This window comes from Sarcophilus harrisii, chromosome 1 (assembly GCF_902635505.1).
Source record: "Sarcophilus harrisii chromosome 1, mSarHar1.11, whole genome shotgun sequence".
Taxonomy (NCBI): domain Eukaryota; kingdom Metazoa; phylum Chordata; class Mammalia; order Dasyuromorphia; family Dasyuridae; genus Sarcophilus; species Sarcophilus harrisii.
The window spans coordinates 614,364,223-614,388,680 of record NC_045426.1 but is presented as its reverse complement, the minus strand read 5'-3'; the positions used below and the strand labels follow the sequence as shown (position 1 = coordinate 614,388,680).

Here is a 24,458-nt window from a genome sequence, read left to right as displayed (position 1 = left end):
ATAATTCTCCATCCCCTTCCCCTACTCCCCTTTTCTCACCTCCTTCCCTTCTCCTCCCCCCCTCTCTTACCTCTCCTTTTTCCCATTCGTCCCTTTCCCTCCTCCCCTCACCCACCACCCACCTCTGGAATTTCAGAACTTTGCATCAGTACTATCCATGGTTGCAAGACCTAGCATAGGCACCTCAGATCTAATAAGTACTCATCCTGGTTTTATTACAGATTTCCTGAGTAACCTGGTGCAAATAACATCTTCCTTCGAATCCCAAATTCCTCTTTTGCAAAATGAGAGAGTTAGTTTCTATAGTCTCTTTTAGACTTAAGTGTAGTTTAATGGGAAATGGGAATTGTTTAGTTTTGATGGAGGCATTACAGACCCAATCTTAGGGCTACAAAAGTCCAGAATTCTAGTTCAACTATGCAAGATGAATTTGAGATTAAAGGGGACCAAAATTGCTTATATTATTTTAACTTTTGGTGCCCCAGTGATCAGAGTGCAGGAGGAAAGAGAACATTAAAAATTCAAATAAATTCAGTTGCCAGCAGGCTAGTGCCAAGTTTAGAGAATAAAGTTAATTTAAAGATGAGCAATGTGAAGGAAAATATTATCACCCAATTAGCCTGAAAGAAAAGAGAAAAACACCATAAGGACTTACAGTTATTGGTAGTAATAATAATAATAATCAAATAATAATCAAAGTATTTATATAATGCTTTGAGTTTGGCAAAGCATTTTGCATATTATCTCATTTGATTTCTTAGTGAAATCCTCTCAAAGTATTTATTGAACATCCATTTGAGTCTAGCCTAGAAAACACATTACTCCCTTATGGTGGCCTATGAGGTTGGTGCTATTATTATTTCCATTTTTAAGATAAGGAAACTGAGGTGGGAAGAGATTAAGTGATACACTAAAATAATCCAGTTAGTTGGGATATGAAGTTAAGACTTCCTGACTCCATGCCCAACATTCTATATACTATACCATCTGTCTGCCTTGTAGATCAGATAAATATTTTATTTGGGAAATAAAAGTTGAACATGAAGATCATAGAACATGATGGAATATTTAACCTAGAAAACATTGAATATTTATTAAATTTTAATCTAATATTTAACCTAGAAAAAGATTTGGCACTGTGTGGGAAACGGCCACAGTCTTCAAATTTTCAAGACAGCTCAAAAGTGTGCAGTGAGTCCCCATTATATCTTGAGTTGTTTCAATTCCTTCTCATGACATCCTTCAAAATCCATTGCAAGTTTGATTGCTTTGCTCTCTCCATGGCCATGGTATACCATAGATATTAAATGTCCTCCTATCTTCTTTGCTTTTTGAATAGTTATCCATTATTTAAAGCCCTATTTAAATGCCACCTCTTCTAAGAAATCTTCCCAGGTCTCTAGTGGGAAGTATTTTGTCTCCTTGGACTTCGGATAGCTCTTTGTTTGCATAATTTTCTAATATATCAATTGTGCAGTAACTAGTTAATTGTTCATTTGTTGGATTTGAAAAAAAAAGTCCAAAAGGCCGTCATATGGAAGAAGCAATAAATTTATTCTGCTTGATTCCAAAGGACAGAATTAAAAAAAAACAAAAAGGATGGTTGGAAGCTGTAGAGACAGATTTTGATTAATTATAAGAAAAAATTTCCTAATAATTAGAGCTATTTAAAAGTAGCCACCATAAAGGGGTGGTGCATTTTTCATGACTAGAAGTCTTCAAATGGATGTTCAATAGACACTTGCAGAGGATTTCACTGGGTGAGTTCATGTTCAGGTGCACATTTGATTGTCTAGAAGACCTCTAAGGTCAATTCAAATTCTGATTCTGTGGCACAGATCCTTGAGTTTTAAAGTATTTGGAAATCAGCCAGTCTCACTCACTCTTTTTTTGGGGGGGAGGTGGGAAGAAGAAATTGAATTCTCAAAAGGAAGAACCCAAGGTCACTAACTATTGAGTGGCAGAGCTGTGACAACGACCCAAGGCCTTCTGATTTCTAGCCCAGTGCTCTTTGCCTTATTGTCAATATTACCATATTGACTCTGACTTTTTTTTTTTTCCATCTTTGGCCTTGAATCCTTACCTTCCAGGTCTAGTTGGCTTTCCATTGATTATCATTGTTCACAAACCAGAAATACACCACCTAAAAACAAAACCCAGGCAAAGTGAACAGAACAACAACTGAATATTCCATTTTTACTTATCTTCATTTATTTGGCCTTGTTACTAAGGGAAGAATAGAATAATCAATCTAAATAGAATTTTTGCATCAGCATGCAAAAATGAGGAAGGAGAAGAAATTAAGTCTTCATTGTAAAGACAAAGGAAGAACACTGGGAGAAGATGAGAAGGATGAGATCAGGGAGAATATGATGGATAAGAAAAAATATGAGCCAATATTTTGTGTGATGATGAAGCTTTCAAATGAGGCTATTGTTTCTAGATTTTTCCTTCTTACATGAATGGATTGCTGATGTCACTAGTGGGGTGATTTCTCCCATTGATGCTAACAATAATCCTGCTGTGCAAATGTTGATTTTTAGTCATTTTTTTTATCCCATAAATTTTCAATAAAGTATCTATCCAAAATGGCAATAGTACCTTCCTCTTGATCTTTTAAGATTTTAGAGGCACAATGTAATATTAGAACTATTTGACTTTCATTTTTGCTACCTAAATATCTTTTTGATGACCAATAATATCCTATTTGTATACTTGCTGTTAGTAATAGATGAAGTCATTAAATCTTGGCAATTAGAAGAAAACTTTGGTCCAGTCTAGACTTGAGAAAGAATCCTCTTGACAGAATCCATAGCAAGTGGTCATCCAGTTTTTCTTGAAAAAAGGAAAAGGAAACATTAACTTCTTAAGCAACCCATTCAATTTCTGAACATTTCTAATGATTAGGAAGTTTTCTCTTACAGTAGGTTAAAATATGACTCTCTTTGACAACTGTCCTTTGCTCTATTGATGCTCTCTGGGGCCAAGTCTAGTAGGCTTTTCTCAGTCTAAATTCTTTTTTTTGACCTCACTATTGCCTCTTATATTGTTAATCATTTCTCTGCCCAGCAAAACAATTCTTTTTTTTTTTAAATAGCCTTTTGTCTTTCCAAATGCAAAGATGGTTTTTATCTTTGCAAAACCTTGTGTCCCATTTTTTTTCTTTCCTTCTCTCCTCTCTAGACTGCAAGCAATCCAATATATGTTAAACACATACAATTCTTTTAAGCATATTTCCATATTTGTCCTCTTGCAAGAAAAATCAGATCAAAAGAAAAAAAGATATAAGAAAAAACCAAGTAAACAAATAATCACCAGTACAACAAAAAAGTGAAAATATTATGCTTTGATCCATATTCAGTCTCTATAGTTCTTTCTTTAGATGCAGATGGCTTTTCCATCACAAGTCTATTGGAATTCAAGTAGAACAATTCTAATACTTGGATGTGACTGTCTTTAAAATACTTGGATTTAATGTCTTCCCTAAACCTTCTCTTCTCCAAGGTAAGGATTTCTAGTTCCTTTAGTTAATTTTTGTCTAATGTGGTCTTAACACCTCTTACTCTACTGGTTTACTGTTCTCTACTCCATTGTTAATCTTCTTCCTAATCTATAGTACCCTAAATTTGAACACAGTATTCCAAATATGTCTGACCAGGGTAAAGTATAGTGAAATTATAATTGCCCCTAGTCCTAGATACTATTTCAGTTCAAATTTAGTTTAAGATTTACAATAGTTTTTTTCTGACTGCTATTATACTGGGTTTGTAACATATAACTAAAAGTACATGATCTTTTTCAGAAAAATTTGCTTAGCCATGTCCTCTATCTTGTTCTCCTCTCACTCTTTTCTTAGCTCTCTTTAGTTTAACTTTTGATCTCAACATTTCACCAACACCATTCTGAAGTTACCAATGGATTCTTGATTGTCAAATCCAATAGCCTTTTCTCAATTCTCATCCTTCTTCACTTTCAGCAGCCTTTGACACTCTCTACTCTTTAACCTTTTCTTTTCTGAGATGCAATCCTAGATCTCCTACTGTTCTTCCTTAGTCTTCTTTGCTGGTTCTTAATCATATCTACTACTCATAGATATTCTGAAATGTCTGTTCCTATACCCTTTCTTTTCCTTCTCTACCATCTCACTTAGTAGCTTTATGAATTCTTTTGGACTCATTTATCATTACTATGCTGATAACTTCGATTGATTTATCTAATTCTAATCACTCTCTGGACTCCAATTGTCCATTAGACATGTCATATTGGATGTTCCATAAACATCTCATACCTTACATGTTCATTGTTGAGCCCAATATTATTTTTCACCCAATGCCTCTCTCTTCCAAATTTTCCTATGATTGTCATGGGCACCATCATCCTTCCAGTTACCCAGTTTAAAATCTAGGTTTTATCTTTGACTCTTTACTTTGATATTATCCTTCACAATAATCTCTTGCAATTTCCATCTTTTCTACTTTTGAAATTCTTTTAAACTTCAATACCTTAAAACAATACTAAGACTTCTGGAAACCACTGTATACAATGTTTCTCCTGTTCACATGCTGCTGTCACCAGAGACCAGGTTTTCATCACTTCTCACCTGGATTGTTGCCTCTTCTTCTCTTGAGGTTATGTCTTTGTATTGATTGATCCCTATGCCTGGAATGTTTTTTTTAACCTCACTTTTAAAAGTTTTTTTGGTCTCCTTCATAACTTCATGACTCAACTTGAATCCTACATTCTTCAGTGAGCCTTTGCTCAGGGACCACATGCAAACAACTTTTATAACTATAAGATAGTTAGCATTAAAGACACTAAGGAAATTTGGAAAAGCTTCTTGTTGAAGGTGAAATTCAAATAGAAGTTGAAGGAACCCAGGAGACAGATGAGAAAGTTCCAGGCTTTGGGGATAGCTGATGAAAATACATACTGTCAGGAGATGGAGTGTTATGTATGAGGAACAGCAAAAAAATCAGTGTCACTGTATCACAGAATACAAGGAGTGAATTTAAAATATAAATAGACTGGAAATATAGGAAGAGACCAGGTTGTTATGAGGAACTTTAAAAGTCAAATAAAGGATTATATATTTGATTGTGGAGGTAATTAGGAAATAGTATAGTTTATCAAATGGGGGTGACATGAATAGGAAGTTAGGAAACTTTAAGAAGACCAATTTGGCAGTTGGGTAGGGCATGGATCAGAGTGGGGAGAGACTTGTGGAAGGGAAGGTAACAAGAGTTAATACAATAATTTAAGAGTAAGGTAAGGGCCTACAGTAAGGTTGTGCCAGTGTGAGAGGAAAGAAGGAGACATTTGTAAAAGGTATTATGAATGTATAAGCTACAGGACTTAAGGCCTAAGAGAGTGAGGAGTCAAAATTAATCTTGAGATTGTGAGCCTTAGATGAGGATTAAGAAAAGTTCATGGTGTTTGAAAATTAGGAGATAACTATAACTTTGGAAAAACAGTTTTGGTTAAATGATGAAATTGAAAATCAGACTACATAGAGTTAAGAAGACAGTGAGAGAAAAGGAAATGGAGGAACTAGTTATAGATGGTCTTTTCTCAACTTTAGATGGAAAGAAGGAAGAGATAGAAGGTGATGGCTAGTGAAGATACATGGATCAAGTGAGGGTAGAGGAGTCAGTCATAGGGAAGGGGAAATAAGTAATTTGAGGAATTAAAGGTTAGTTTTTAGTAGAGGAAAGAAAGGTGGTAAGCTGGAAATTGAATTCCTTGAGGAAAGAAGGATAGTATCCTGGAGTTTAGTAGATGACATCTACTAAAAATTTTATTGAATGATAAATATGGATTGAGTTATCCTCAAAAATAGAAAGATTGCTAAATAATGGTGGTAAAGAAGAGCTCGAAATGGCTTATAGGGAACAAGAGTTATTCCAACTCCTTCACCTTAACCATTGAGTAAGTGAAACCAGTGCTGGAAAGGGTGGCCAAGGAAAATGTGTTATCAGAATGAAGCCAGGCAATGATGTGTTGGAACCAGCTCAGACCAGTCTTTAGAGCTGATTTTTAAATTTTCACTGAAAGTCTTTACTTTTTCTGAAACAAGGAAATACTACAAAACAGGGCTTAATTTATTGTTTTGATGATTGTCTAGACTTGAGAAAGCAATGGGAAAAATATTAATGATACAGAGTTAAGAAGAGAGTAAGAGAAAAGGAAATGGAGGAACTAATTATAGATGGTTTTCTAAAATTTAGATGGAAATAAAGAAGAGATAGAGGGTCATAGCTAGTGAAGATAAGTTAAACTTAAAAATGTGTCCTACATCTATTGCACCAACCTTAAGAGTTGGTAGTTAACATTTATCAGCATTCTCCTGGAATAGGATCTCAGTGAGTAAAAGATGGAAAGAGTGAAAAGGAAAAAGTTTAAAATGGAAACAGATTGATTACCTGAAAAGCAAGCATTCCAAAGAGCACAGTGAGAAAAAATAGGTAGCTCTGGAATGTGACAATGGGGTAAATAGTTAGGTTGAAGTGGATGGGAATAAGGGAGCAAGCAATGAACAGAAAACAGATTTTAAATAATATTCAGGGGTTCAGAATAACTGGGATGAAGAATGTATAATAAGGTAGGAGTTTGTTATAATCAAAGAAGTTTGAGATAAGATAAGCTATCAACTTCCTTAGGGAATTAGGATGGATGTGACAATAAAGCTATGGCCACTGTAGATATAAACCTGGCATAACTGAGTTCTCTTGTAACTTCCCAATGAGAATATAGAGTTTCTGGATTGATGAAAGTAGATACAGAGCCCACATGTAAGTGTCTTTTGGGAGGTCATGATTCCATGTTATTTTTCATTTTGATTATTCCAAAATCATAGATTCTGTTATTTCATAGACGTTGCTTTTCTAAAAGAATTTTCATGATAAAAAGGTGAACTTTTATATTTGGAATCATTAAATGTATTATAGCTTCCAAAATGTGATACACTTTATTCAATTTTGATCCCAGCTTATTATTCACCTGAAATGCCCAAGCAAAGTACTAGAATCAGTGGACAAATTTTAGATAGTACACACATAGCTGGGTAATATAGATGTATATAAGTACATATATGTATATATATACATATATATTATACACACACATATATACACTTAGTTGTGTGTGTATGTGTATGTGTATGTGTGTGTGTGCATATAATCTACTTAGTTTTCTGATAAGGATGATGGGAATGATCTTTTCTACATTCTTACAGATTTCACTGAGGTAAACTTTGTCTTGCTGTGGGCCTTGATATCTTAATCTTAGGTCATCTTATGCCAAGGTATCTTTCATGAGACTGGTAAATCTCATGGATAAAGAAATCTCCTGTATTATATTTCACTTGATATTAGTACTTCCTGGATTGTTGAACAGTTATCCCCCAGACACATGTCATGAAGTATTATGTTGTTTTAATATGTGTGTGGGAGACATTTTGAGGTAGTTTTCTGTTCTTACTGAATCAAATGCTTTTAGTAGATATTAGACAGACTATGGTGTTATATTTTCTGCACTTTTCAGTTAATTGTGTTACTTTATAGATATGTTCTGCCAGAAACAATCATCTCCAAAAGCCTGATTGCCTATTCCTTTTTTCATATTTTCATCAAGGATGCCCTTGATGATGTATAGACTGCTTTTGAAAGGGTTTGTAATTGCATTGTCCAGATTGCCTTTCCAGATTGATCAGATTATCCTCAGATGATCTCAAATCTCCATTTCTTGATTTTAATTCTCAATTTCTTCTTGCCAGTGGAATCAGAGCCATAGGGTGGTCCTTATAAAGGCTGGCTGATTTCATGTACCCAGGGGATGAAATGAAACTGCTTTGAAAAAAAGGCTGTTTTGGAAATTTATTTAATGGTTTCTCCATCTGCTCTAGCATTTTACAAAACCAATTTCATCTTTGGCATTTAGGAAATCATTATAAGAATTTCTTGTCATCCATCCCAATCAAAGCCATGAAGTTGAAATGCTCAGTGCCAACTATGAGACATTGTTGAGAATTTCTACATAGGCAGAATCTTTGCTTTAGTTGTGTGTGGGGGGGAGGGAGTTGTTTTAAAAATGAGGACCAAAACCCCACAAATTCTATTGCGGAATGTTTGCTTTTCAAAATCCAAATCATTCACATCAAGATGAGAGAGAAACATGAGCAATCTGTTCTACTTGGTATGATTACGCCTCCAGCAAGCACCCTCTGCTCCCAGTATCTTCCAAATGTAGTGACCCTTGATGAATGCCAACAAACCCATCTGGTCTGCTGGAAGAATAAATACAATTCTCCCATATTTACCTAGGAACCTCTCTGGTTAGCACCTAGAGTGGAGACCCAAAGCAACCTCATACTGCTAGCCACATTCTAAAAACTAAAGGTTACTCCAGTTCTAAAATGCAACAAGTCCCTGAAATACATAAGTCATCAAAATCTAAGGGGTTGAACACTTCACTTGGGGCCTATCCAGAGCAATGAATGCCTTTCTATCTTCCTCCAATAGGAGGCAACATGATCTAGGGGAAGAACACTGGATTTGTCTTCAGAAGATTTAAATTTGAAACTATGACTTTTCTTCTCACACTTCTATAACCTTGGACAATTGATTTACTAATTTTGCGACTCAGTTTCCTCTTCTATAACATGCAGAAATAAGACTTCCTCTAAATTTTCTTCCAACTCTTCACACATGGTACTCCTGTTCCTCTATCATGTTCTCATATTATGTCAGAGCTAAAAGAAAATTTATGGATCATCTTAGTTCAACCAGATCACTTTATAGAAAGACACTGAGAGACAGTGAGACTTTAAAGAAGTAATGAAGCTTTTGTCAGGTCTCACAGTTACTAAGTATGAGAGCCAGGATTTAAACCCAGGTCTTCTGGATCCTTTCCATTATACCATTATGCAGAAGAGAAACAGTTTGTTAACTAGTCAATAAACATTTATTAAGTGCTTACTTTTTGCCAAGCACTGTGCTAAGGTTTAGGGATAAAAAGAAAAACTAAAATGAACCAAATTCTTAAGGAACAAAGTGGCAACAACTATATACAAACAAACTATACAGAAAGAAGATAGAATGTAATCTTAGAGGGAAAACACCAGTAATAGGAGAAGAGACCTGAAGGGTTTACGGATAAGAGTACTTGAGCTGAGCTTCATAGGAAACTAGAGATTTTTCAAAGGCAGATGTAAGAATGAAATGCTTTCCAAAAACAGCCAGTACAAAGTCACAAAGTCATGGAGAAAGGAGATGAGTTGTTACAGGCTTTTGGTTAACATGTTAAGACAGTTGATTCATAATAGTCTTATTATTGACTAAGACCCCCCCAGATCTTTTCACATGAACTATTATGTAGGCATATTTCATCTATCCTATAGTTGCACAATTGATATTTTGAACCCAAGTTTACATTTTCTCCCATTAAATATCTTATTTCATTATATGTGAATATAGGTTACATGGCATAGAAGATAGGGGAAAAAAAATCTATTTTGAAAGTCAAAATGAACCGGAGTCAAATTCTAGCCCTTGCATGTAAAATACCTATGGTGATAAGAAGACTGAAAACAATGACATAGAATGGCTGATTGGTGAAGGGAATGGCATTATATAGACTAGAGAAGAGAAGCTATGTTGAGAATTTGATAGCTATTGGAAAATATCTGAAAGTCTGTCATGTAGAAGAGGTTTTGAAATTGTTATACTTGATCTCAAAGCCCAATGGATAGAAAATTTAGAGGCAGATTTCATTCTGTGTAAAGAAAATATTTTAAAAAATAAAATTGTAGAAGAATATAATGGGCTATCTTATTAAAGAGTTAACCCTGGAGATATTAAATAGGGGTTATATTGTAATGCCAGAGAAACTGAGGCAAGATAGAGATAAGAGAAGTTTTTAATATTTTATTTGAGAGGGAGAGATTGTGCTGAGGGTATGTTGCCCCCAGGGCTGATGTCTCAAAGCATCCAGCAGCAAATGTGAGTTCTCAGTGACATATATATGGCTCTAAGGCTGGGTAGATAGATGAAGGTGGGGGTGGAGTGGGGGGGAGGTCCAAACTCTGGTGAGAGGGAATTTCCAAACAGGGACCAACAATCTGGTTCTGACAAGTTGGGGGTAGAACCATAAATTCTTGCAAACTCGGGGGACTTAGGCAGTGTCCAACTAGAGCCAGGAAGTCTGAAACTTAAGAGATAGAGATAATGCCAATTAGGTATCTGAGATAGGACATCTGGAGTCTTATGTTCTGCAGTGTCAGATCTCCACAACCCTAATTATCTCAGTTTTAATTAGCAGAAAGGAGAGGTTGCAACCAGGGGGGATTGAGGCAGAACAATTCAAGGAACTGAGGCAGAACAGTTGGGGAAACTGAGGCAGAACAATTTAGGGAAACTGGGGCAGGATAATAAAAAGAATTGTGGCACAACACTATAACTACTTATGAGGATCTTGAAAAGAATGTTCTTTAACCACATTTGAAGCTCTTTCAGATTCTAACAATCTGTGGTCTGTGACTCTTACTTTGATTTTAAGCTTCAGAGGATGCTTAATAAATATTATGATGCCAGACACTGTAGTAAGTGCTGTGGATACAAATATTTTAAAAAGAAAGACAATCCCTGGTCTCAAGGAGTTTATATTCTAATGGCATAAGGCAACAAATAAAAGTAAGCTGGAAAGAGGAGAGAATGAAGGAGGAAGAGAAAGGACCCAGCATGAAGTCATGATGAAGTCTCTTCCAAGGAATGTAAAGTGATAGGAAATTAAGAAATCACTGGCCAGAGAGCCCTCTTTAAATGAAGGCTTTAGAATTTCTTTGCTCCACCCTCCAGTTATTTAATCAGTCTTGATCTGATGAGAAAACTATAGATGAAGGAGATGAAATAGCTTATACAAGGTTTTTTAGTTTATTATTGACAAATGTTGGATGTGGTGGTGGAACTCAAGTGTTCAAGGGATTCTATTGCTTCTCAAAATAGGTTATCATTTCCCTGAAGGCAGATAATCTTAGATTTCTCAGATTCCTTGCCTGTCTAACCTTGTAACTCCCAGTCCTAACATTTGGCATTTGTTAGTTGCTAATTAAACATGTTTGATGGATTTCTATTCTATTCCACTTGGGGTACAACAAAAGATAATGGTCTTAAACTGCTGTCAGAGAAATATGAGTTAAATATGTCACAGAATTACACAAAGAAAAATTCTATGATTGTGTGTTAATGTGGAGTCTGGGTTAGACATAAGAAAATCTTTTCTGGATGAAAAATAAAACAATGAGCTAGGAGAATTCATGACAACTTCTTGCAATGCTATATTGTCCATGTCCTATTCAGGCAGAATGTCCAAACAGTACTGATCTGCTGGCCAAAGAACAACTTGTTAGCTGATCTGCAAAAATTAGATGAAATGGTCCTAGTTATGTAATTATGTGATTGGGTGACATTCTCTAGGCAAAGGGATAAAAATCCTCTTTGGATTCCTTCTTAAGGACAGTATATCCTTAGGAACCTACAATTATATTAATTCCTTTTTGTGTCAAATTAAAATAGGTTATAATATACATACTCCTCTTCGTGGCTTAGCTCTGATCTGTAGCCTCTGGCTTGGTTCTCTGGTCTGTGTCCTCATGGCCTGAGAATTCCCTCAGAGATTCTATGAGAAAAAAAAAGACACATAGCTTTTTAGTTATGTGGCTTTATGAATCTGTCACCTTGCCAAGAGAAATAGTAAAGGCCATTGGACCTAGTTTACTCATAGAGAGGACAGATGGTATACTGAGACTGTGTTACTATGAAAAGTAGGGAAAATGCAAAGGAGAGAATTAGTTCAATGGCAAACTTTATCTTCACAATTGGGCTTAAGGCCAGTCCTTCTTCCTTATGAACATGGGGTCTCAGCAGCAATGTAACTGGCAATTAACTTTAGCAGGATATATGGAATTTACAGGAAGGTTTAGAAACTGTCAATTTGAGATTCTGAACACCTATTTCATAGGGTGCAGTAAAAATTCAATGAAAAAGCATAAATACTTTGCAAATCTTAAAGCCCATACAAATGGTAAGTATTATTTACAAAGGACTCTAGATACATTATCTTAATGGATTTTTACAACAACCCAGTAATGTGGTAATGAAGTTACTACAGAAATTAATATTCTGTTGTTATTGAGTTGGTTCATTTGTGTTTGACTCATAATGAACCCATTGGTTTTAGTCATACTCTGCCACTGCCACCTCCACCACCACTGCTTCCTCTAAATTAACACTGATAAGATGAATATTGGAATCTATAGTTACCTCCCTCTAGAAAGTCATCACCATTCTATCATTCCAAGGTTGGATCTTGACGGAGCTGTTCCTCATTCCTTTGCAGTATATTCTCCATTCTTAGAGAAATTCAATGAGAGGTACCTCGAAATTGTCCTCCACTTCTGACATCAGCACTTGTAGATTCTGGATCTTTTGGGACAATCTGGACTGGCTCTCCTCAAACTTTGCCAAGTTTCCTCTTGCTTCCTGGGTCAGTCTTTGCAGATGTAGCTGTTCTTTTTCCAAGAAGAACTGGTGCTTGTTCTCATATTCAGACACAACCAACTGTTTCATAGACTCATAGTCCAAAATACATTGTGCTTCTTTTTCTTTCTCACATTCCAATTCAGTTTGAAGTTGTTCTTTTTTTCTCCTTAAAGTATTCCATGTCCTCTGGGGTTTCTGCTTGAGGATGGGCAGCCTCTCAAAATTCTCTTCCATTTCTAAGATCATCATTTGACAATTGTAGATCTTTTGGGAAAATCTGACCTTACTTTTCTGAAACTTTGTCAAGTTGTTCCTTGCTTCCTTGTCCAGTCTTTGCAGATGTAGCTGTTCTTCCTCTAATAACAACTGGTACATTTTCTCATATTCAGCTATAACAGATTCTTTCAAAGTCTGGCCCTCAACCTTGTAGTGAAGCTCTTTCAATTTCTCATATTTCAAATCATTTTGAAATTTTTCCTTCCTTTTCCTTAAAATATTCCATATAGCTCGGAGCTTTTCCACACACTGGCCATCAGCACCTTCCAAAGAAAGGACTTTGTGCTCCTTGTGATTTGTAGTTAAAAAACAAGTCCAACACAAGAACCTATGGTCATCCTCACAGAACAGGGTCTCTTCTTTTTCATGTGCATCACAGATGGTCAGATTCCTGATGTTCTGTGGTAAATGAAATCTAAGCAGCTTGCCAGTGATAGCCAGATTCTGTAGATTCTTATTGCACAAAATGTCTCCAACTGAGATGACTGTCCTGCACTCTGGGCAGACTTCTGGTGTACTGGATTCCCCAAACCACCTGAAAAGACACTTTCTGCAGAAGCTGTGGCCACAATCGACAACCACTGGGTCAGTAAAATAGCTTAAGCAGATGGAGCAAGTGAGATCCACGCTGAAATTTTCAGTCAACTCGATGGCAGCCATGTTCCTAGGCCTTTTTATTCCTTTTTTTCAAGGAAATTTGACTCAGGAACTGTAACTATAGTTCTCTCTTCTCTGAGCTCTGGCAGCAGAAGACTACAGGACTAGGTTGCTGGGGCCTTTTGTAGGACTTCCCTTATCTGGCCCCTCCCCCTACACTGACAAGCAGGTGTGAGCTCACAAGAGAAACAAAATGCTCCAATGGCCTGATGGTGCTTCATCTCCTTTCAGTGATCTCTCACATTAGTATTTATTTGTATTTTTATTTCAGTGAGTTCTCACATTTGTATTTAAATCTAATGATGGACCACAGTATTTACAGTAGTGTTCAAATCTAGGTGTGAATTCCATGGCAATACTTTTTTGTGATTTCTAAAAATCGCTTTTTTTTTAGCTTTCTTTTGTGTGTTTTCTCCTTTCCCCATCTACCCCATTAGACTATAAGCTCTTAGAGGGCAGAAACTGTTTTCCCTCATGTTTGTATATCTAATGTTTACATAATGCTTAATAAATATTTACTGACTACCAAATAAATAATAATAGTGCCAATATGAAATATTTCTGTGAAAACTAAGGAGACTAAACCTAAAAAAATAGTGATTTAATATTCATTTCAAGCCAATAAATTAAGATAAACTCTTTTTTTGCTTTTCTTGAACAAAAAAAATTTACATGACATTTACTAGATAATCAAACAAATTAAAAACACAACATAGATTTTTTATGTACTATTACCTCCCCACCAATTACAAAAAAAAGAGAAACTATAATACAATAGGAGTTTTAGGAAAAATATAACTTTGGTAATCTCAGCAAAATTTAATTTATTCTCAGTTTTGCACAAAATAGAACTATATAGAATATTACTTAGCACTAGTATACCAAGAACACATTATAGTAATATTTCCCTATGATGTTATATGATTTAGATCAGATTGGAGCTAGGTAAAAGATTGAAATAGCTACTAAATTTGAAAAAGAGATACGTTTTTGATATAAAGCCAACATTACTAAAAATCATACGGATTTATTTAAGGTATATAAACATCATGGGAAAGGGATACTTTAGCTTTTAATTCAATAATTTATTTTGTGAAAAGACAACCAATTTATGGTGTTCAGCATCTCATATATTTGTTCATCCCGAACTCCCTTTTGATGAGAAAGACAAATGACAAGAAAGCAAAAATTACAATTCATGCTTTGGGCATAAGACATTTTGAACTGAATGTCCTGGAGATAAGTTAAATTCAACATGCCCCAAATTGTTCTCATTAGCTTTCCCCTAAAACCTTTCTTCCATCTTTCAACTTCCCAATATCTTGGTAGTCATCCTTTGAGTCTCCCCAATTGAGGGAGATTATTCTCAATTCCTTACTACCCCTTCAGCATACATATCCAACTAGTTGCCACATTTTGCCATTTCTACTTTCATAGTAGCTCTTATACTCTACCCTTTCTTTCTACTCATACAACTACCACTTTAGTTTAGCCTCTCATCATCTCTTGCCTAGATTTCTGCAACAACCTCCTAACTAGTCTTCCTGCTTGCTAGTTTTTCTCATGCCTCATCTCCTTCTGCTTAGTGAAACGTTGCTGACTGAGGTGCCTTTTTTATTGCTGCCTTGTGATAAATGTTCTTCTCCCTGGCCAAGAATAGGAGAAGAGGAGGGGGAGAAAATACATTGCTCACCTTGTGATAAAAGTGAAATATTCCTCAGGATTGCCATAAATGCTTTCCTACACTAGGAGATTAGAGCCAGAGCTACAAGCAGAAATTTGTCCACCAACTCTTCTTTGATCTTCCTTAGCTATACCAGTAACATTCTAAAGAGAGAAGATGTTTGGCCCTTATTTAGATTTAAAGGAAGTGATTACTCATTTCTTTTGTTTTTAAGACCTTCTTTCTCAGATACCTAAATTCATTCCTGTACAACTGATATTTCTACTCCCATGAATATTTGCTTTAGATAAGACACTTGAAAATTGAAAAGTTTCAGAGATCAAAAGGAATGTATTTGAAATTGTGGAATTTCAGTTACCATGGGCAGGCAGTTGGGGAAAAAAGAAGATAATGATAATGATGTTTTTTGAAAGAAGAAACTCTACTTTTGGGATCCTAGGCAAATTAAGTTTTTCATTTCTCATTTATAAAATGAAGAGATTAGTCCAGATTTAATTAAATTCAACAACTTTTTTGTTAAGTCCATGATGAATGACGAAAGTAATGAAGACAGAGACACAAAAATGAAATAATAACTTCTTTCAAGGTATTTATATTCTATTTTATTTTGGGGGGGAAGGAGGATATAAAGTATACAAAGATAAATATAATGTGACAAAATATATGTTACAAATATAATCAAATAAAAATGATCAAATAAATCTAAATTTTCAAATGAAGGAAAAAAGTGGTGGGGAGCAAAAAAGATTTGTGGGAGGAAGAAACAAGCTTTGGAAGCAGTTGGGAGTTTACAAGACAGGTGAAGAGAGAATGTCTTCCAGAACTGAGGCATGTGCAGGCGCAGCTCATTTCATCAACATTAGGGAATTTAAAGGTGAACGTCAGTTTTAAAAAACCTTATTTTATTCATCAAATACTTAGCTAAATATATTTTAAAATTTAATTATACTAAACTTTACTTCAAAAATACAAAACTCTAAAAGGTGAGGCAAAAATATGCACATTTTTGTGATAATAAAGAGTACATAAAGATACAGTATTCTTGTGGTCTTTAACTTGGATAATGAATTTACCCAAAATGACTAAAGAAAATTAAGGTTTCTTTAGCTTCCTATCCTAAACAATTTAACATAGCTTACCACATGTTATAAATTTAAATTCCTCAATCATATAATTATAATCACATGAGTAAATCAATACTTTTTTTGCATGTACAAAATTATGATTCAAGGAATTATTAAGACATTATACCCCTTAATGTGATTTTTATGTATTAACATTGAAAAAGTTCTTTCACATGAACAACTTATTTAAAATAAAACTGAAAGGCATTAGAAAGGTTCGAAAAAGGCTTGAAACATGGGAGACTAAGCCATTCAAACAACCATTCCCTGCTGGTAGTCACACGAAGACATACTTATCATAACCTTGAAGTAATCTGACATCAATTTCCAACTTATCCAAGGACAGTAAATTTATTGGCAGTGATTCTCATATCATCTCTGCCAATGTCTAAGCTCAGCAGTTTTCCTCTTGAATTCACAATTTCATGCATCCTGTTCATAAAGCTACTCAACATTGGTGACCAGTAAGTCTATGAGACAGTTTTTGTTCAGTTGTTTTTCACTTCCATCTGATTCTTCATGATGACATTTGAGGTTTTCTTGGCAAAGATATTGGAATGATTTGTTATTTTCTTTTCCAGATCATTTTATAGATGAAGCAACTGAGGCAAACAGGGTTAAATGACTTTCCTAGGGTCACACAGTAAGTGTCTAAAGCCAGATTTGAACTCAAAAAGATGAGACTTCCTGACTCTAGTCCCAGTGCTCTAACCAATATGCCATGTAACTTATCCCAGGAGTTAGTGTATTGAAGTTGTGTGTATATATATGTATGTATGTGTGTGTGTGTGTGTGTGTGTGTGTGTTTAATTTTGCTCTTATTTTTGTATAAAATCCATGCTGGAACTTAAATGTGTCATCAGTAGGAGTAGACATTTTTCTCTTTTTGATAGAGAATATATTATTCCCTATCCATATTTCCAAATCATCTTTCAAAATAAATTGAAAATACTTTAGACTAGTTAGTCAACAAGCATTTTTAAAGCCTTACTATGTGTCAGTTTCTATACTACATGTTAAGGATACAAAGAAAAGCAAAAACATGGCTGCTGTCCTGAAGGAGCTCATCTTCTAATGGGCGAAAACATGCAAACAGCTTTGTTTCTGCCCCCAATTCCTTCTCCCCAAGACAGCAAGAAATCTGGTATAGGTTAAACAATGCAATTTTCCCAAACATTTTTCCACATTTGTCATACTAAGCAAAAAACCTTCAGATCCAAAGGGAAAAAAAAAAAAAACAAGAAAGGAAAAAAGAAACCAAGCAAACAAACAATCACACTCAAAAATGGTGAAAATATGCTTTGATCCACATTCAGTCTTCAAAGTTCTCTGGATGTCGATGACACTTTCCATCATGAGTTCATTGTAATCACCTTGAATCATTTTATTGTTGAAAAGGGTCAAGTCCAGTACAGTTAATTATCATATAATCTTGTTTTTACTGTGTACAACATTCTCTCGGATCTGATTACTTCACAGTTTATGTGAGTCTCTCCAGGCCTTTCTGAAATCAGCCTGCTGATCATTTTTTATAGAACAATACTATTCTATTATATTCACATACATAACTTATTCAACCATTCCCCAACTGAGGGGCATTCACTCAGTTTCCAGTAAGAAATTAAATTCTTAAGTGAATTTTTGTACCTCTTTTACCATTAAGTCAATTATATTTTTCAGAATTTTTTTCATTGTGTGTATATGTGTGTTTTACCCAGTTATTAATTCTTCCCCTTCCCATACTTTTCTTGCACCACTCATTTCATTTTCTTTAAGTTTTCCAGAAATTCTTGTTGGACATGTGTCCAATTAGCATTTTTCTTTAAGACTTTGGTTACAGGGATTTTCATTTTGTCTTCTGAGTTTTTTTCCTTGATCTTTCCTATCACTGTAGTAGTTTTTTGTTTGTTTGTTTGTTTTTGTTTATATGGTTAAGTTCTATTTATGCTGTTTGCTCATTTTCCTTCTCCCCCCAACTATTTATTGACTTGGACTATATGCTAAGTTTGGGCTTTGCTCACTTAGAGTGGGGAGGCACTAGGCCAAACTTTAGTTTTTTTCATGCTATTATTTTTTAGATCTGGTTTAAGGATCTGCAAGTTTTTGGTGCTTCCAAGGTGATGTGATGTAAAGAAAGGTGTTTTCATTATTCTCCTGGCATACTCTTGTCTCAACAAAGGAAGGGTCCCTGATTCCCTGTAACCATAAGTATTAAAGCTGTTCCTTTTGGCTCTGAAACTGTGACCAGGTCTCCTGGTCTCCTGGAGAGCCAAGTGCTTGTGCTCCTTTATTATAAATTTGAGTTAGTTCTATATATATTTGAGAAATAAGGTAATTAATTTTGGTGCTTAATGCTAGCTCATTAATCTTTCTGCAGATGCCATTTTTCAAAAAGGAAGCATACAATCTGTATAAGACATAGCAGGAAAGAAGCAATTTTTGAAACATGCTCCTTCTCCTCTACCAACTCAATTCAAGCCATTCAATAATGGCTTAGGCCCTTTCACTGTTTTTTTTCTCAACTGGGTTTCACCAAGTTTCATAACCTTAGAGTCTATCTTCAACTTTTCACTCTCCCTCACTTATTACATCCAGTCATTTGTCATATCATTATTCTACCTCCATGACATCTTGCATCCATTGCCTTCCATATACTCATGGCTATCATACCCAATTTCAAGACATTATCACTTTTAGTATTATCACAATAACATTATAATTGACCTTCCCATTTCCACTCAGTCTACATAGCTCCCAGGTTGATATTCCTAAAGAAAAGCTCTACTCATGACAATCCCATCTTTAAGAAATGGCTCTCTCTTTCAGGATAGACTTCCATATTCAAAAGATTACTACTGTCTGACATTGCTGCTCTACTTAGGCTTTTTGGAAGGATACAAAGAGATAAAAGGTAGTTGTTAGATAGTCCAAAGCTACAGCAGAAAGTTTATCGTTCAATTGGATCTAGGAATCTCTTGAACATCACTAATGTAAAAAATGCTGCTGGAAATTTGTTCCACATAGACCAGAATTTCTGTTAGAGCTGAGAAGGATTTTGCTGCAGAAGGGTTGCTCTGGGTCTAAATAAGGATTTTTAGACCAATGATCATATGCAATTGAGAACTTGGTTACAGTTCCAAGAGGTTATTCCTACAAAAAGTATTTTATCCATCCTGGATTCAAAGCATATTTTCAGATCTGGGTGATATATTTAGGCCAGGAAAACAATTACAACCTACACATGCTCCTCCAATACTCCCTATTGTTTCTAGAATAAATTATAAGCATTTCTCTTCTTTAAATTCCTTCCCAATTTAGCTATCGACAATGTTTCTTTCTTTCTTTTTTTATTAAAGCTTTTGATTTTTTCAAATCAAATGAAAGTGGCCTAGCTGTACCAGATCTAAAATTATAAAGCAGCGGTTTACCAAAACCATTTGGTATTGGCTAAGAAATAGACTATTTGATCAGTGGAATAGGTTAGGTTCAAAGGACAAAACAGCCAATAACTTTAATAATCTAGTGTTGACAAACCCAAAGACCCCAGCTTTTGGGATAAGAATTTACTGTTTGACAAAAATTGCTGGGAAAATTGGAAATTAGTATGGCAGAAACTAGGCATTGACCTACACTTAATACCATACACCAAGATAAGGTTAAAATGGGTTCATGACCTAGGCATAAAGAATGAGATTATAAATAAATTGGAAGAGCATAGGATAGTTTATCTCTCAGACCTGTGGAAGAGGAAGGAATTTATGATCAAAGAAGAACTAGAGATCATTATTGATCACAAAATAGAAAAATTTGATTATATCAAATTTAAAAGTTTTTGTACAAACAAAACTAATGCAGACAAGATTAGAAGAGAAGCAATAAACTGGGAAAACATTTTTACAGTCAAAGGTTCTGATAAAGGCCTCATCTCCAAAATATATAGAGAATTGACTCTAATTTATAAGAAATCATTATAATATATATTATTTATAACATAATATATATATGTAACATATAATCATATAATAAACATTATAAGAAATCAAGTTATTCTCCAATTGATAAGTGGTCAAAGGATATGAACAGACAATTCTCAGATGAAGAAATTGAAATGATTTCTAGCCATATGAAAATATGATTCCTAGCCAAGTCATTATTAATCAGAGAAATGCAAATTAAGACAACTCTGAGATACCACTACACACTTGTCAGATTGGCTAGAGTGACAGGGAAAGATAATGCAGAATGTTGGAGGGGATGCAGGAAAACAGGGACATTAATACATTGTTGGTGGAATTGTGAATACATCCAGCCATTCTGGAGAGCAAATTGGAACTATCCTCAAAAAGCTATCAAACTGTGCATACCCTTTGATCCAGCAGTGTTACTACTGGGCTTATATCCCAAAAGATCTTAAAGAAGGGAAAGGGATCTGTATGTGCACAAATGTTTGTGGCAGCCCTCTTTATAGTGGCCAGAAACTGGAAACTGAGTGGATGGCCATCAATTGGAGAATGGCTGAATAAGCTGTGGTATATGAATATTATGGAATATTATTGTTTGGTAAGAAATGACTAGTAGGATGATTTCAGAAAGGCCTGGAGAGACCTACACGAACTGATGCTGAGTGAAATGAGCAGGACCAGGAGATCAGTATATACTTCAACAACAATACTATATGATGATTAATTCTAATGGACCTGGCCATCCTCAGCAATGAGATGAAACAAATCAGTTCCAATGGAGCAATAATGAACTGAACCAGCTATACCCAGTGAAAGAACTCTGGAAGATGACTAAGAACCATTACATTGAATTCCCAATCCCTATATTTTTGCCTGCCTGAATTTTACACACATACAGACATACATACCACAAATTGGGTTATAAAAAGTCAGATACAATTGAAAATGACAAAAATAACAACTTTGATCATCTCCCATGTATCTAAGGACAATCAAGTTTTGTGCTCAGGCATATTCTGATATAATTTTTTTAAAAAGAATTTTTGTATTTTAATTATATAATACATTCTTTTATTTTTCAAGGCATGGAATATATTATAAAAATGTCTCAGTTCCATAATATGGATACTGTAGATATGTATAGAAAACTTGTGTCCTATTGCAGCAGGCATCCTTACTATTAGGGTATCATATTACCAATGTCACTTCCCATCCAACTACCATTTCAGACAAAATATTCATGTCAGGAGTGCCCAGAAAAGTGCCTGCAGAGATTATAATCGTTGCCACATGTGAACTCCAGTAAAACAACATAACAAGTCTATGACTTCATATTTTAATTTGGACACAAAATACCACCATGTTGTTAAATTTTAAAAAGAAGCAGAAAAACTGAATTAAAATGTAATGGAAGGCTGGCTAACAGGATTCAGTCCCTGAATTTCTTTTCAAGGTGCCAACCCATTTTAATACACAGTAAACTTGCTTTCAAAACTGTGATGATGTATAATGAAGGGAACTTGTTTCTAATTCAGAGAATATACAGATGTTCTGTGACATTCCTGTCTACTAATTGCTTAGTGAAGAAAATCCTTTCAGTTGACTGCAGAGCACGAATTGAAAAAAAAAGCTCCAATGGAGGAATTCTGCCATTTTCTCTCTGTCTGCCTGTCTCTTTCTCTCTTATCTTTTCTTAATGGCAAAACTTTGGATGGGGAGAAAAATAGCACTACTGGCTTATTTCACTACCCTAGCTAACATGTAGCCTTGAGTTCTTGGTACTATTGTTTCTTCTGTTGCTATTATGTTTCCTCTTTCTTGCTCTTAAATGAATGAGCATTGGAGATGGAATAGCTCAGTTTTCAACTTTTTGAGCTTTGAAAAGTCAGATGAATCACCATAAGTCCAGTCACCAAATCCAGGAAAAAGCCAGTTCTGAGGGGCAACTGGCTTGAACTAAATTTGCAAAGAATCAAACTGGCAGTCAAAAATACCATGTTCTGAGAGAAAGGAAGCAACTAGTCTATTGTTTGTGCTACATCTGAAAGTAAAGTTAAGTGGGAGAAATATTTGTAGTACCTTTTGTAAGTTTGAGTCCACTCTCCCTAGGGACTAGGTAGTGGGAAAGAAGAGTATGCTCCTGATTCAGTATGACATGTTTGTATTTTTCTCAGGAAATGTATCTTTGCTAAAAACCAATCTAATGCTCTTGATTCAGTATGGCATGCTTGTATTTTTCTCAGGAAATCTCTTTGCTAAAATTAACCTAATTGATTTTTAATGATCTTAATTAGAAATTAACTGGTTAAATGATATGAAAGTATCAATCATTGATTAGGTGATATTGTGGGAGTAACAGTCAATAAGCATTTATTTAATGTCTGCTATGTGCCAGGCACTGTGCCAAGCATTGGGCATAAAAAGACAAGGAAAAGAAAATCCTTGCTTTTGAGGAACACACAATCTAATGTAGGAGACAACAAGCTTAACAAATATATGCAAACAAGCTTCATACAAAATTAATAGGAAATAACTAATGGAAGGATGGCACTAGAATTAAAAGGGTTTCTTGTAGAAGATGGGATTTTAGGAACTTTAAGAAAGCCAATGGGCATACATGAGGAGGGGAATCATTTTAAGCATAGAGGATAGCCAAAGAAAATTCTCAGAGATGGAATGTCATGGACTTCTTTTACAGGTTAGTGTAACCTATGGACCTTTTGTCAGAATAATGTATGTGTACTTTTAAACATAAGATAAACTAGCTAGGATTATATGAAATATAAATTTTGAAATAAAAAAAAATTAAAGTTTATGGACACCATATTAAAAACACCTTCTTTAAGGAATCTTCTAGCTCAAAATTATAAGAGCAAAAATAGAGTGAATAGAATGCCATTGAAGTGAGGTAGAAATAGACAAATTAGATCAAGACAGGTAATATCATTCATTGGGAAGAAATTTAACTTTGGAATCAAAGGGATACAGGTTCAAATTCTGTTTTTGCCAGTTACTACTCATATGATCTTGAGTGTAATATTTATCTCTCTAGATTTTACTTTCCTCATTTTTAAAATGAGGTTTAGAACCAGTGGTTTCTAAGGTGCCAATCTTTTCTACTCCCATACCTAAAATTATTTTTCTATGGAGAAGGGATAAATTAGTTTGAAAGCAGTAACTCAGGAGAGAATTTGGGGGTACCCCAAAATAATACTTAGCAATTACAAAAGGCTGAAACACTTTGATAGGTTGATGGGTGTAATGGGCTGAAGTTTGAGTTGATGCACTGAGGTCTCAAGTACATGAGGCTAAATAGTAATTGGACTATACTCTATTAATATACATGATTGGATAAAGAATGGTCCCTGCCCACTCTCTGTGCAAGTCCTGATGTGTTGTACAGGAAATGACGATTTTGGTGGGTGGAGGCAGAGAGAGGAACAGGAAGAGAAGCTGGGAGAGATTGGGCCTGGGCTCTCATTCTCCTAGCTGCTGGTCTTGTGGCTGAGGGTCTAGCTAGCTTCTTGACTCAGCTGCACACATTGCTATCGCCGATTCTCTTCCGCCTCCGATCCTTCTTCACTGAGAATAAAGACTGACGATTTTTCCCTAACCTGAACTCCGGACTCCTGCTGAATTTAAAAATACACGGTCTTCACAGATGGGTAAGTCTTTATGAAGACTTTTTCATTTTTAATAGGAAAATAGTCAAAGCATAAAATCCAACTAAATGATGAAAATTCATTAAATTTTCCTAGGTGTCTATTGTATTCAGAAATACTGGTGCTAAATCCTGGTACCAAATTTCAAAAGATTCCACCCCTTCTATTATACAACTTACACTTTGATTAGGAGTTAAGATACTAATCCAGTTAGCTGTAATATATAATATTGTATGACAAGCATATAAAGAGGCACAAAACAAAATGCTACATGACAATGGTCTTTGCTTCCAGAAATGGAATCAGAGAAGACTTCTTGACTAAACTGCCATTTTTGTGGTTAAAGGATGCATGGGAATTTAGTGAAGGCAGCTAGGTGGCTCAGTGGATAGTTCTGGGCCTATAGTCAAGAAAACCTGAGTTCAAATTCAACTCAGATACTCACTAGCTATGTGATCCTGGACTTTAAATCACTTAATCTCTGTTTACCTTAATCCACTGGAAAATGAAATAACAAATTATTCCAATATCTTTGACAGGAAAACCCCATGCAGGATCCC

At 35.1% G+C, this 24,458-nt stretch overlaps 1 protein-coding gene across 2 annotated transcripts; it reads right to left on the bottom strand.

Annotated features, from left to right (window-relative positions):
• Positions 1-310: 310 nt before the first annotated feature.
• Positions 311-15,437, bottom strand: LOC116420696 (probable E3 ubiquitin-protein ligase TRIML1). Of its 2 annotated transcripts, XR_004231099.1 has the most exons (5): positions 15,160-15,437; positions 11,584-11,670; positions 2,716-2,835; positions 2,084-2,143; positions 311-620 (listed from the first exon to the last, which is right to left on the bottom strand). XR_004231099.1 is itself a non-coding variant. In XM_031947193.1 (2 exons), exon 1 carries the CDS (start codon positions 13,467-13,469, stop codon positions 12,405-12,407), a length of 1,065 nt encoding a protein of 354 aa, XP_031803053.1. In that variant the 5' UTR covers positions 13,470-13,545; the 3' UTR covers positions 11,584-11,670; positions 12,315-12,404. The 2 variants fall into 2 exon arrangements, 1 of the variants encoding a protein (XP_031803053.1); XM_031947193.1 differs by lacking the exons at positions 311-620; positions 2,084-2,143; positions 2,716-2,835; positions 15,160-15,437 and adding an exon at positions 12,315-13,545.
• Between the last annotated feature and the right edge of the window lie 9,021 nt (positions 15,438-24,458).

Bases quoted from the DNA above. Each gene is read 5' to 3' on its own strand.
- LOC116420696 (XM_031947193.1), bottom strand. From the start codon at position 13,469: ATGGCTGCCATCGAGTTGACTGAAAATTTCAGCGTGGATCTCACTTGC.